Here is a 15,791-nt window from a genome sequence, read left to right as displayed (position 1 = left end):
TGGAGGACTACTGCAGACTCAGTATCTCTGAATGGTGATCTTGATACACTGCATTTTAAAAAGTTTCTCAGGTAATTTTCACTTGTGCTAAGCCTTGAGAACCACTCCTCTTTGGCTCATATGTTATTTTCAAGGTTCTCCAAAGCCAATCCAGAACTTCTAAAATGCTGACAATCCATTAGGGAATCCCAGAATTGCCTTTTCCTTCTATAAGTCTTTCAATATTATTCTCACATCTGTACTTAAATACTTAAAACACCAAGCAATAAAAAATTACTAGTTTCATTAATCTATAAATTAATAATGATGTGAATGAAGATATAAAAATAATATAATTATTGAGATTATTTAAAAATAATATTTATAGGTATTATATGCTGGTATATTCATTGTCATCCACCCCTCTTTTAGAAAAGATAACTGAGGCCAAGAGGTTAAATAACTTGCTCAATATCACATAGCTCATCTAGGGTAGAACCAGAATCAGAAAGCAGAGAGAAAGCTTTTGAGAGTGTATGTGCAGATTTTTTATTCCAAGATGCCTGATATTTTGGAAAGTATATAAGCACCCCAAATCTTACTATTTGCTTTTTTGTTTTTTTTTTTGTTTTTTTCAGAACAGAACTGAAACTTACCCGGAAGGCAGCCTATGTGAGATACCTCAATAGCTCAGCGTTCTTCTTCTCAGGGTTCTTTGTGGTATTTTTATCTGTGCTTCCTTATGCACTGCTCAAAGGAATCATCCTTCGAAAAATATTCACAACCATCTCATTCTGCATTGTTTTGCGCATGGCAGTTACTCGGCAGTTCCCCTGGGCAGTACAAACTTGGTATGATTCTCTTGGAGCAATAAATAAAATACAGGTAGTGTACCAAAATGGGTCTTCTGACTCAATGAATTTAGAACAGTTTAGAACTTTTGTCATGAGCAAACTCTCTAGAGATGAATTCTTGGCCTTGGACCTGTTTGATGCACAGTATTTCCTCTCTTGATGTCTATATGTGGTCCAACGAGCCTTGTAAAGCCTAGTGAAATAAAATGAAAGCCCATGAGATTTTAGTCAGAGAAATTGAAGAAAATATTGTTACTGTTTTCTGGAGATTATTATTCAAGTAATCAATCAATAGTTCTAATGAACTTGGCAAATGTGCAAAATCATGGTGGCAGGTTCATCAGGAAGTTATAAAATTTTCTAGCTAATGCTAAGAATGTTTACCTTAAACTTTTCCAAGTATTTTTCTGAACAGTATGATGGATGAGAATGACATTGTATGCCATATTAATTACCTTAAAATCTCAGCATGCTGACGTAGCTGTTAATTTTGAAGAGAAGTTCTAAAGTCCTTAAGGGAATTAGACTCAATTTATGCCAAGCTAACAGAATCACCACCAGGAACTTGGATGTGGTTACAAGTTTTAGAATTAATACACAATTCAAAATGTTTTATTATGCTGTTTTGATATATATTTAAATATTTAATCCAGAAAATAAATCACTGTGTCATAAGTTTAAAAAGATGAGGGTGAAGGGTGAGCCACTTTAAGGTAGTTCTGCCATTATTTAACACAGGCCAGAGTTTGACTTCCCTGCTACCTCAGTCGGTAAAGAATCTGCCTGCAGTGCAGGAGACCTGGGCTTGATCGCAGGGTCAGGAAGACTCCCCTGGTGAAGGAAATGGAAAACTATTCCAGAATTCTTGCCTGAAAATCCCATGGACAGAGAAGCCTGGCAGGCTACAGTCCATGGGGTCGCAAGAGTGGGACAAGACCTAGCAACTAAACCGCTATCAGAGTCTGTCAATGGTGGACCATGGACCTAATAAAAGGAGGATGCTGTAAAGATGAAAATACTAGGTTTCTCTCTCTCAGTGTTGAATTGAGGCAGTCAGTAGTTCGGGTGTGCTTTATAAATTCATTACTAAGGTTAACATGTCATCTAGTACAAGGATGAGTCAGTGGTATGTTAAAATTTAATGTATAAATAAGTTCTATAAAATGTCACATATTTAAAGAATGCATTTATAATAAATTCTAGTACTTGACAATTAACTTTAGAACACGTATAAAATTATTTTTTAGGAAAAATTTCTAATATAATTCATAAAATATAAAATGTAGCACTTATTAGAGTTTAAAAAGATGTAATAATGTATTAACACTATCCTAGTTCTATAATATGTTTTTGCTTTCTTTTATAAACAGGATTTCTTACAAAAGCAAGAATATAAGACATTGGAATATAACTTAACAACTACAGATGTAGTGATGGAGAATGTAACAGCCTTCTGGGAGGAGGTCAGAATTTTTTGTTTGTTCTAAATATTTAAGCTTTTCTTATTTGTGATTCTGGTTTTCATCTTAATGGGCAATAAACTTAGAATGATGATAGAATTGTTAGAACTGAGAGAGGAATCACTCCACTTATTTTGTAGTTTAAGAGGTAGAGGCCCAGGAATATTAAATATGACAGACAGGCCTCTTCATGGTTTTCTAAGTCATGTAATTTGTTTCATATAATAAATTAGGAAGTAATGCAGTGCTCATAGGTGTTGGAGCCAAATTGAGCTGGAATTGAGTACTGGTTCTACCATTTACTTCGAGTGCAAGTTACTAAATTTTGTGGAACCTCTGGTTCTCCATCTGTAAAGTGGGAATATTAATATATACCTTGCAAGGTTGTTGTGAAGATTGACTGAGATAACTTATGGGAAGTATTCAGCATAGTACCATACACATAATAGTTCCTCAGTAAATGCTGTGCTCTGTGATCTCAAGTTCTAGTCCAACGTGCTTTGCAGATACCAATAAACATAAAGATGTATATGGGATAGACTTATGGATTGTTTTCTACTATTTTCACTTATTTTAATTCACTATTAAAAATTCTCATATCTCATGGTCAGAAAAAATGTTATTAATGATTTTTCAGCTTCTAAAGGACTAATATTTGATTATAGAGAATACCAATGGAGTTCCTCTTTCCTTATCACTTTTTTTCTGTTGAGTAAACATAGGCATTATGAAAGCAATGTCCTATTTCCACATATTTCGCAATATCTTAAACTGGTTTTATTTATATAAGTAAGTTGACCCTAAGGGCGTCACTGTAATTCTTTTTTTAAGATAGAAGTAAGAGAATAATTCTTTATCTGCCTAGAAAAATTATGGGGAAGTATGTGGATTAGATTGATTTTACTTCTTTGATTTTAGGAATTTCAAATGCCCTTCTAGACATAAAGAAAAGCAAGGATTTTGGTGATACAGACAATTGTTTTTCTAATCTCCATCTCATTCTCCTTTCATCTAATAAAATAGATAGCATGCTTGAGCCCTTACTATGTGCCAGGTACTAGATAAGCACTTCACATGTTTTGTCTTATTTCTTAAAACATTCCTATGATGTAATCTTAATATTTCCATTTTGCTGATAAGGGGATGGAGGCTTAGGAAGGTTATAGGACCTGGCTTAGCTCATGTACCAGGCAAGGGATGAAGCTAGGTTTTGGACCAAATGTCATGGTCTACAACCCTTTCCCTGAACCATTGCCTTTCATCTGGCTGTATCCTCATTCTCCAGACTCTCACCGTCACCTAGCAAATTCTGGACACTCCTTGATGATATTTACCCAGGACAGTGGTGCTGGTTAAACCTCTCTCATCGTATCTAAGACTTCAGCACTCACATGAGAAATCCTTCCAATATTGTCCTCAGAACTCCTATTTACAGTTACTTCTTCAGAAGCTTCCTCTCATGCTCATATGCTGAGCTTGGTGAGTGCCGAGACTTACTCCACTTTGGAAATGTCCTGCTCTGGAATCTCTTTCTCAGTTTAGAATTTCCTAATCCTAGCTCGCTCAGTCTCTCAATCCCACCTTTACTGCCTTCCAATTTCATGAAGATTTCTAGTCTCCTTAGTTCTCCCTTTTGGACTCCTCCTGGTTTAACTTCCATCAGTCACTTCAGTTGTTCCTACAGCAGCACCCTCAATCTCCTTTTCTTTTTTTTTAGATTTTATTTTATTATTATTATTACTATTTTTTTTTTTACTTTACAATATTGTATTGGTTTTGCCATACATCAACATGAATCCACCATAGGTGTACACATGTTCCCAATCCTGAACCCCCCTCCCACCTCCATACCATCCCCATACCCATACCATCCCTCTGGGTCATCCCAGTGCACCAGCCCCGAGCATCCTGTATCCTGCATCGAACCTGGACTGGTGATTTGTTTCTTATATGATGTTATATATGTTTCAGTGCCATTCTCCCAAATCATCCCATCCTCTCCCTCTATATATCTGTGTCTTTTTTGCTATCTCGCATACAGGGTTATTGTTACCATCTTTCTAAATTCCATATATATGCATTAGTATACTGTATTGGTGTTTTTCTTTCCGGCTTACTTCACTCTGTATAATCAGTTCCAGTTTTATCCACCTCATTAGAACTGATTCAAATGTATTCTTTTTAATGGCTGAGTAATACTCCATTGTGTATATGTACCACAGCTTTCTTATCCATTTGTCTGCTGATGGACATCTAGGTTGCTTCCATGTCCTGGCTATTATAAACAGTGCTGCGATGAACATTGGGGTACATGTGTCTCTTTCAATTCTGGTTTCCTTGGTGTGTATGCCCAGCAGTGGGTTTGCTGGGTCATAAGGCAGTTCTATTTCCAGTTTTTTAAGGAATCTCCACACTGTTCTCCATAGTTGCTGTAGCAGAAAAAGAAATAAAAGGAATCCAAATTGGAAAAGAAGAAGTAAAACTCTCACTGTTTGCAGATGACATGATCCTCTACATAGAAAACCCTAAAGAATCCCCTTTTCTTTTCACTGAATCGTTTGCTATAAGACATTCACTTGACAGCTTTGATGAAGGGAATGCTATCTGGGAAAATCAAATACTCTAGTCAGTTATAAGTTTTATGCAGTTACTGTTTCAACTTCAAATGGGCCTGTAAACTTTCTTGGGAAATGTTTTTGTTTTTACTTAATTTTATTTACTATTTCCCTAAAAGCTATTCCAGATTTTTACCAGTTCCCTGAAACTCCCAATCTCTCCCAGGATCTGCTCACCCCCAGCAGATGGCCTTGACTTCTGTAACATAGAGAGAAAATATATAGATGCTATAAAATATAGAGCATCACGTATGAATGTTTACAGCTTCTTTCTTCACGCTTGAGATTATTATTTTCTCCTATCTTGTCTATGAGAAGGATGTATGCTTCCCCCTGCCCTTAACTGAACTGTTGTTATCTTGCTTCATCTTCTCAGGACATGGGGCTGGCAATTATTCTCTCTCTAGAAGCTCAATTCCTTTTTTTTTTCAACTGACTTCTTTTAATATCTACATATTTTCAAGTTAAAGAAATTTCTTCTCTGACTTTTGCCCCCCCTGAACCCCATCATCCAAGCCTTATCATTCTCCTTCCCTTTGCTATTAAAACTGTTCTTACTTCCTCATCTTTTGACTTTTGCCTTCTGCAATCTGGATTCTGTCTTTACCAATGCATTAAAAACTGTTCTTTTGAAATATTTATTTAACTTAGCTTTAGTGAGCCACTCTTTCCATGTAATCTTATATTCCAGCCATGACTTCTCAGTCTTGGCTGCCTGCCTCTTAAGAGGCGGTCGGCCACAGGGTCCCCACCGCCTCCTGGTATTTCATGCTCTCTGTGGGTGACTCACCCAGGCTCAACTGACATCTATGTGCTGATGACTCTCAAAGGCAAGTCTTCAGCCCCAGTTCCTTTCCTGAACTTCATACATTATTTCCAAATTCCCTGCAAGGTCCTCAAACACTTCACATTCATCACTTCCCAAGCTTCATAAACCCACTTCTTCCAGTGTCTTCTCTGCTTCATTTGGTGATTTCACCATTCACCAGTGACTCAAGAGGCATGTCCCTGATAAATTATATATGACTCCTCCCTCACTTCACACCTGTGAGTAGGAACAATTTCTATTTATATATCAGGAAGCTGAGCTTTAGGGAATTTAAGTAATTAGAACAAGATTATACAACTGGTTAGGACATAAAGTCAGCCTAGGCGTCTGACTCTAAATGCTTTTTCTACTCACTCTCCTGTGTCTAATGAAAAAAAAAAGGACTACTGCTTTACTGTATACAAGATACTTTCATCTATATTATTTCACTTAAGATCCTCAACAGTCCAGGAGCCTAAAGCTCAGAATGTCATAATTTATGTGGCTCAGATGGTAAAGCGTCTGCCTACAATGCAGGAGACCCAGGTTCAATCCCTGGGTTGGGAAGCTCTCCTGGAGAAGGAAATGGCAACCCACTCCAGTACTCTTGCCTGGAAAATCCCGTGGACGGAGGAGCCTGGTAGGCTACAGTCCATGGGGTTGCAAAGAGTCAGACACGACTAAGTGACTTCACTTCACATGCAGCTAGTTGAGAAGATGAGACAGATACTGAAATAAAGACAAAGGATACCATAATCATTTCTCTCACAACTACAGGGAGCTTGTAAACACAGAAAGTGTTCAGCTATAGTAGGGATCAAATAAATAAGAATAAGATCAATACTGAGATTCCATTTTCACTTATAAAACATGAAAAAAATAGAACAAAACAAAATAAATCCCAAATCAGAAATCAACATTGTTGATGATGGTTCCTGGAATCTAGCACTCTCATACCTTGATGGAAGAGAATTTGAAACTGCTTTTCCAAAGACTTGGAATGTTTGCTGTACCTTTGCTCTGGAAATTTCCCTTGTAGAAATTTATACTCCAGAGGTTTGTTCCAAGATTTATAGCAAAGTACACACGTTACAGAATTATTAAGTTAAAAAGAAAGTCATATAACATAAAAAATGAGAACTATTAATATTTATAGTTTATCCATTCTCTTCAATACTATCCTGCAACTTCAAATTATATTAAAAAGAGTGTTTAATGGTATGTGAAAATATTTATGATTTATATTGTAAGTCAGAAAAAGAGGATCACAAAGCTCATGTATAATTTTTCCTTAATGCTGTAAAATTATATATGATTTTACATATATGCGAAGGAGTGGAGGGATCTCACTGAAATGTTAAACATGATTTCTTCTCAGTGTTAAGGCTACCGCTGATTTCTCTTTTCTTCTTGCTACTTTTATCTGTTTTCCAAATTTTCTGAAGTAAGTTTTGACTTCTGTAATCAGGAGTTAAAATTAAGGTAAATTAAAGTAAAAGCAACCTTCCATTGGTCCAAGTGTTTATTGGATAAAAGTCCTATTTCTAAGCATGGAACATGAGCTCCTTAACAGTCTGCATTGCCCAGTTTATCGAGGATATCCTTTGTCATCTTACTATATACATTCACCTAGTCACTCACCACTCCTGAGGTGTATGTTGTCCTTTTAAGCCTAAATCATCGTGCATGCAGGTCCTTCTTCCTGGAATGCCTATACTATTTCTTGGTTTTGTGAAATACCACCTATATCCTTCATAGACTAATACTGGGTTAATTAATTGGACAAGCTCCAGACTGAGTAACTTGCTTTATGTAATGTGCTCCTATAGGACTTAGTGTGAGTTTTCCATTGTAGCACTAAACACGTTGCAATATTAATATCTGCCCATTTGTTATCCTCCTATGTAAGACTTTTGAAGTGGTCTTTAATATAGAGGTGATGCTCCATAAATATCTATTAGATAAATAAGTTAATAATAGAATAAAAAATGCCTTTGTCTCATTTGAAGAATTTCCATTGCCTACTTCTTAAAACTTTGCTTTTAGTTATTTGATGACTGAAAGAGATGTTAGCCATCCATCTCATAAGAATTCAAGCAGTAGTCTTAAACCTTAATTGCTTATGTACGCCCTAAAGTTTTGATAGTACTGAAAATCTGTATACCTCTGATACATTTTAAGTTGACTTATAAATTTTCAACATAGGTTTAAGTGGTGGTAAAGAATGTCTATTGTATAGTGTCTTCATATGTTAAATGGATTTTTGTCAAAACTTGGGAGCTGCCATTTCAGTACTTTCAATTTCATGGCAAATAAATGAATTTATAGAGTCAGGTCTCATTGCTAAGTCAATCAGATAAATATTACTTGCTTTATATCAGGAAAATGTAACTTTAAAATGCAGATAATAATTTGTATTAATTTATTAAATTACTAAGATTAGATAAATAATAAGTTAATTAAAATAACTTGTTCTTCAGTTCATCTCTTAAGTCTGATTCTGAGATGACAGGACACATAGGTGCCATCACTTTGAAACCTGGTGAAACACGATGTTACCTCCTTCAGTATTTCTGGCTTTGCTTTTATGGGATCCCCTCTCAGGACAAAATCATTCTCTTATGGTCCCCATGTTCGTTTCATGGAGCTTTTTACACTCTGGAAAGGGCAGCCTAGCTAAACTTAGGACTGGTGAGAAGGCTGCCTCTTCTCTGAGGGGAGAAGCAGAAAGTAGGAAAGAGAAGTGACAAAGAGCAAGCAAATTCTCAGACGATTAACTTTAGGAAGGAGTACTTCGGGATGTTGAGGTTGTGAAAATGCATTCTCTTAAAACTCTGTGAACTACTACCTTCCTCCTGATCACCTGCAGTGCTATTAACTGTGATTTGAAGGCTGCTCAGATGGTGAAGAATCTGCCTGCAATGCAGGAGACCTGGGTTTGATCCTTGGGTTGGGAAGATCCCCTGGAGAAGGGAATGACTACCCAATGCAGTGTTCTTGCCTGGCAAATCCCATGGACAGAGGAGCTTGGTGGGCTGCGGTCCATGGTGTCACAAACGGGTTGGGCACGACTGAGTGACTAAGCGCCTGCATGCACTCTAACGCAACCCAGAGGGCAGTCCAGAAGCAGGGAGCTTTCAGAAAAGAACTCCTTCTCCCAGCACTTCTGCAAAAATGGAATTCATTCTAATCAAATGGTAGTATCATCACATTTATGCTTAGTAATACCTACTGAAATACTTTGAGCTTCTTAGAATAAGGTGCCAGCGTGATAGAGTTAGAAGATTTGGGTTGTAATTCCACTCAGGCCTACTACTTAAATGACTTCAGTTACTTAACTTCTCTGAGTCAAAGTTTACAACTTTGAATGAAAGAGTTTATAAAGTCTACCTCATATATGTTACTCTGCTGAAGATTGAATGATTATGTGTATGTGTTCAGCCTATGGGAGAGGAGATAGATACCTTTGTATATATAGCTAGATATCTTTAATTAAATTTGATGGTGAGCAACAATCAGCAATTGAAATTATAATTTTGAAATATTTTGGATCATGTGCTCTAGAAATCATGTAACTTGTGTGCTATAAAGTATGGACCATGTGCCATGTACTCTTCAAACTAATAATACATAATGTAAATAGCTATTGAAAATATTGGGCTTCCCTGGTGGCTCAGCTGGTAAAGAACCTGCCTGCCAATGTAGAAGACACAAGGGATGCAGGTTCGATCCCCGGGCAGGAAGATCTCCTGGAGAAGGACATGGCAGCCTGCTGCAGTATTCTTGCCTGGAAAAATTATATGTACAGAGGAGCCTGACAGGCTGCAGTCTACTGGGTTGTAAAGAATCGGACACAACTGCACCTGCACACACACATTGAAAATATCTGAGAAACATACCTTCTTATTTACTGTGTTTTTTTTCTTTTTTACAGGGATTTAGTAAATTATTTGAGAAAGCAAAAGAAAATAATAACAATAGAAAAATTTCTAATTGTGATACCAGCCTCTTCTTCAGTAACTTACTTCTTGGTACTCCTGTCCTGAAAGATATCAGTTTCAAGATAGAAAGAGGACAGTTGTTGGCAGTTGCTGGATCTACGGGAGCAGGCAAGGTAGTCTGTTTTATACCTCACCATGAAGATGTTAACCTGACATGCTTTTCTCCTTTCTTCTTCTAGTTTGTAAAAGGAGAATATTTAGATACCGTGTATAATTATGACTGATAGCATCCTCTAGCCTTTCATTTCTTTCTGATATCTTCATTAACTTTTTCTTTTATATATTTATATTTTGGGCATCACTCAGTACAGTGTCATGCACGTACATGGTGAGCGTTTAATAACTTTGTTGAACAAGTAAAGCATCCATTTTTGCTAATCTGTGGAAAAGACATTTTCTCAGAGCTGGTCCAGGAAAGTCATGGCTTACATTTTACTTTAGTAACCACATGGGCAAAAGATCCCCATTTTGTTGACACAGAATTTTTTTGGAGAATGGACTCAGGCTTGCGTATGATTTATTATGAGGGAAAATTATTGAGTGGGATAGTTTTTTGATGGCAATACATAAGAGTGTTTATTCTGTGCTGATCAGCCTTCCACCCTACCTCATTTAATTATAAACCATGGATATTTGGAGATACATCTGACAAAAATTAAGACGTTAAAAAACTAAAGGGTCAAATTTCATTGTCAGGATAAGACTTTATGTTAGTATTGAATGATTTGAGCTATTGTTCAGATAATGATAAACACTTGTTCTCTCTATCTGGGAAATACATTCAAAGGGCATGAAGGAATAGAATCAGAGATAAACAAGGGTCTCTTGGCTTTGAAATGGACTACTTAAGGATAATAGATATTTGCTTTGGAAGTCTATTAAAAGGAGGTTCTTATTCCCACTTGACTATAATTTTAGATACAATACTTTCTAGAAAAATTAAAAAAGGTTCAGTTCAGTTCAGTCGCTCAGTCGTGTCTGACTCTTTGCGACCCCATAAATTGCCTTTGCGACCCCATAAATTGCAGCAGGCTAGGCCTCCCTGTCCATCAAAAAAAAGTTTAGTGTCCTATTAAAACTCTTCAGAATACTTTGATGAAAGAAAAGGAAGAAGGAAGGAGCAGTGCCACTGTTAAGATAAAAATGTAAATATAAACAGAAATGAAATACCCCTGAAAAATAGTTATTTATTAATGTCTAGTTAAGGAAGAATCACATTTTAAAGAATTTAGTCTGAGACTTGGGAAACAAAATACTATAGAAAATTTCTAGTCATTGAATTTGGTGTTCATAATTGTAGCAATATACAATTTGCTTTTTTCTCTCTCTGTATATGTTTTCCCACATGTGAAATAGGCCTTTCAATAAAGCAGCTATAGTGCGTTTTCTTTGAAAAAATGTATTTCTTCTTAAAGCGCTACGTTTCCCTTCTATTTCTTATATAACTAGAACTTTTCACTATTAAAAGAAAATGATACCGTAGGAGGATTTGCTAATAAACAAATCACAGATGACTTGACCGAGAATGATTGCTTATGAGAAGATAATAATTGTGTTTCACTGAATTTTTTAAAATTAATTTTATTTGTTTAAAATTACTTCTTTGAAAGGTGTAAACAAACAGCTTTGGAATTACAAATTATGGGACTTAACCAGCAATTAAATTTCAGGCAACTCTATTAAGAATTGATGAGCAGATCATTGCTGGCTGGAGTTACAGCTTCTGAGAAGTAGATACGAAGACAGAGTCAGATGGAGGCAGTTGTTCCTTAGGAATAATTAAACCCCTCTGAGAAATAGAGTTTGTCAACTAAGTCTAGGAGGATGTCCTTTCATTGCAGTAAGAATGGAGCATTTTATACTCTTATTAGATAACAGATCTAGCTAAAATATAAGGTAGAATAATTGCAAATACTCACACTTCAAGATAAATACTGAACCACTCAGTTTGGTAATTTGTGTATTAAAAGCCTTAAAAATAACCAATTAACAATTCTGTTTGTATGACTTACCCTAGTATGTTTGCAGAGATTTTTATATAAAAATATTCATCATGTTGTTTCAATAGCCGCAAATTGGGAGAACTCCTAAATATCTAATAATAGGTAAACTTTGGTGTAGTTACATAATGGCATGTTATTCAGTCAGTATACATATGTATGTGTATGCATACTCAGTCATGTCCGACTCTTTTGTGACCCCCATGGACTGTAGCCCACCAGGCTCCTCTGTCCATGGAATTTTTCAGCAAGACGACTGGAACAGGTTGCCATTTCCTACTTCAGGGGATGTTCCTGACCCAGGGAACAAACCAGGGTCTTATCAATATTTGGCATTTTATACATATTAATTCAGTTTAACTTTGCATCTCTCAAAATACCAAAATATTGATAAATATTATATATTTATATGTTTATATAGATAAATACTGTTAAATATATATTTAACCTTTGTGTTTGATATAGATCCAACCTTATATAGATCCAAACCTGTATATTGTGTATACATATATATATATGTTGTGTATACATATATGTATGTGTGTGTATATATATATACATGTAATATGTGTGTATATATTTATATGTAATCAGATCCATTCCATTGTTGGGGTTTAAAAAATCTGCTCTATATAAAAATAATACTTACAGTTTCAATTATACAGAAAAATCATGTGTAGAAGTAAGGAATTTGATGATGGACAGGGAAGCCTGGTGTGCTGCAGTCCATGGGGTCTCAAAGAGTCAGACACGACTGAGCACCTGAACTGAAGGAATTTTGGATATTTTCCATATACAATAAGAATTTTAAAATTTACTGAAATAGGTATCACAAAAGTGCCTGTCTCTTCATCCTTCTTCCTAATATATTTTAGGTGGTATTACTATTTGTTAAAATTAAAATTTTAAATGCATAAAAATTTGAAAAATTTTCTCTCACTTCTCTTTCTCCTCTGCTTATTTTCCACTTTTCACCATTCTTTCTCCCAATTCAGGCAGATACTCTTGTTAGTTTTTTGAATGTATATACTTCTACACATAGTATTTCATTGTTTGGATGGATGTTTGTAATGTAATGAATCACCTATTGATTGACAGTTGGGTTATTGCCAGTATTTTGCTAATATGAAGAATGACACTATGAATAATATTGCATATATGTCATTTAGCACATCTACTAGTGTTTCTGTATATCTGCCAAACTTTCTTTCCTGAAGGCTGCATCAATTTGTGCATGTGTGTTACAGTCCATGTAGATTGTAGGTTTATTTCCCCACAGCATCCCCAGCATATGTTATCTAACATTTGAATTTTTTCCAGTCATGTTGGGTAAAGTCATATGTCAGTGTTTTTCTAATTTGCATTTCTCTTATTAGGAATAAAGTAAAAACTATCATATGTTTAAAGGTCACCTCTATTTTAATTTTTGGTGAAATATCTGTATACTTTGTACTGTTTTCTAGTGAGTCATTGTTATTTTTCTTTTTTGACTTTAATATCACTCAAGAGGTAAATTATTCCTTTGAGTCACATAACTTGCAAACATTTACTTCAGTTTGACGTTTTTTCCTTTTGTTTTCTGTGCCCAAGTCTTTTTTTTTCTTTATAATGTGGTTTATTTTTTCATTTTATTTTGATTCATATAGAAAAGCTTTCTTACACAGTGGTAGTTGTTTTTCTTTTCTTTTGGACATCCTTCAGTGTTTTCTTTAAGAATTCTTACAGTCTTATTTTTGTACTTATTCTCTGACCTATTTGAAATTCATCGCGTGTTGGGTGTGGCATACGGCTACAGTTTTTTGTCTGCCCTCCACATGGCTGCTCAGTTGTCCCACAACATATACTGAATGATCTATTTTTCTCCACTCATTTTATCATCTTTATCAGATACTAGTTCTTTTATGCATTTAGACCTACTTATGTAGCTTTAATTCTAGTCCATTGATTTGTCTGTTTATGTATCAGTAATTTACTTTTTAAAGTTATTGAGCCCTTATTTAATAATGTATAATACAGTGTGTAATGCTGCAAAGAGTTGGACATGACTAATCAACAAACAATAATGTCATTATATTATTGAGTAAAATGTTTATGTATATATATAATGTCTTATGATGATAGAAGTTTTGAAGATAAAACAGAAAGAAAGATTGATGATAGGGGTGCAATTTTAAGCAGTGGAGGCCTCATTGAAAGGTAACATTTGAGAAAAGATTTGAAGGAGGCGAGAGGTTAGGTCATATGGTCATCTGGGGAAGAGTCTTCCAGGTAGGGGGTGGAGCAGACCCTTGAAATGGGACTGTCTGTCTGGTTCACAGAGCAGCAGGGAGGTCAGTGGGGTCGGCTCAGAGTGAGCCATGGAGAGTAGAGCTGTAAGAGAAGTAAGGGGGCGAGACCATTACATAAGGGCCCTTCGAGTCTCATAAAGGGCTTTGTGACGAGTTAGACTTTTTCTCTGAGAACCTTAGAAGCCATTGGAGGGCTTTAGCAGAAAAGTAACATGATCTGACTTACATTTTGACAGGGCCACTTTGAGAATAGACTGCAGGAAGACAAGGGTGGAGCAAGGAGTTAGAAAGCTATTCTATTTATTCTGGCAAGAGATGATGTTAGCTTAATTTGGATAGTAATGGAAGTAGCAGTCAGATTCTGCACGTGTTTCCAAGAAAGGTACAACAGAATTAGACTGAACAAGGCATGTGAGAAAACAAATGAGCACTCAATAAGTGTCAGTTATTAACTAATCTTTCCCTGACCTCTTCCAGCCCCATCCCAACAACCTGAACTCAGCACCCCATCTCTGTGAGCCTCTAGTATAGCATTTATCACATTCTGTTGTAATTGTCTCTTGTCTCCCTTTGTATCTTTTGTGCATAGCAGCATACCCAAAATAGGAAGTGCTTCATAAATTTTGAATTGAATGAATTAACACAGACTCTTTAAAAATTAGGATACCTATGCTCAGGATGACAGTTGGTGGCACCTGCATCCTGAGAATGATTTGATCAAATGATTTGACTTAATAACACTGGTTTTATTTCCAGACTTCACTTCTCATGATGATTATGGGAGAATTGGAACCTTCAGAGGGTAAAATTAAGCACAGTGGAAGAATTTCATTCTGCTCTCAGTATTCCTGGATCATGCCTGGAACCATTAAAGATAACATCATCTTTGGTGTTTCCTATGATGAATATAGATATAGGAGTGTCATCAAAGCATGCCAACTAGAAGAGGTAAGTAACTATGTGAAAAACTCCTGGTTATGCATATGGAACCTTCAAACTACCTAAATTATATATTTAATGTTTTAATAAGTCTATATATATTAATCACATTTCCACTAATGAGTAAACTACTGTGAGTAATTGATAAAATATATGACCCCTGCTATAAGAAGCCTGCAGAAACATAAAGATACAATTCATTTTTTAATGAATTTAATATACACTTCATTTTTTAAATGGTGGGCTGGTTTGGTTACAGTAAAAACTCTATGAAATGGCAAGAATTTTGTTCACTTATTAGTGAGACAAATGTCCTCAATGGGCATTTGTATAGGATGCATTTTTTAAAGGTACTTCAGAATTACATAAGAGAATTTTAATTATTTTAATAACACCATAGCCTAAAGAAACAAACATTGACCTGCCAATAGGGAATCTAAGATAAAGTTGTGATTATATCTCATCCTTTGACCTTGGACATGTAACTATATAACCTTTAGTGTCTGTAATCCACTGAAACAGTGGCAAAATTATGATGAATCACTTCATAACAATATTGAAGACTGAGTTCATCATCTAGAAATACAGAAAGTATTCCAAGTAAAGCCAATATATGGATCTTGTACTATTCAGCATATAAATTGTATGATAAAGGGTTGACACCCTGATGGCTCAGTCAGTAAAGAATCCACCTGCAATTCAGGAGACCCTGGTTCGATTTCTGGGTCAGGAAGATCCCCTGGAAAAGGGATAGGCTACCCACTCCAGTATTCTGGCCTGGAGAATTCCATGGACTGTATAGTCCATGGGGTCACAAAGAGTTGGACAGGACTGAGCAACTTTTACT

At 35.7% G+C, this 15,791-nt stretch overlaps 1 protein-coding gene across 1 annotated transcript in view; it reads left to right on the top strand.

Annotated features, from left to right (window-relative positions):
- Positions 1–15,791, top strand: part of CFTR (CF transmembrane conductance regulator) — a 184,844-nt gene that overhangs the window by 57,273 nt on the left and 111,780 nt on the right. The window contains exons 8-11 of the mRNA XM_069587941.1: positions 618–864; positions 2,204–2,296; positions 9,651–9,830; positions 14,762–14,953. Of these exons, the coding sequence (XP_069444042.1) occupies positions 618–864; positions 2,204–2,296; positions 9,651–9,830; positions 14,762–14,953 (712 nt within the window). The remainder of the gene's footprint in view (positions 1–617; positions 865–2,203; positions 2,297–9,650; positions 9,831–14,761; positions 14,954–15,791) is intronic.

Source organism: Ovis canadensis, chromosome 4, assembly GCF_042477335.2.
Source record: "Ovis canadensis isolate MfBH-ARS-UI-01 breed Bighorn chromosome 4, ARS-UI_OviCan_v2, whole genome shotgun sequence".
In the NCBI taxonomy this organism is placed as follows: domain Eukaryota; kingdom Metazoa; phylum Chordata; class Mammalia; order Artiodactyla; family Bovidae; genus Ovis; species Ovis canadensis.
This window is presented reverse-complemented; position numbering and strand designations above follow the sequence as displayed.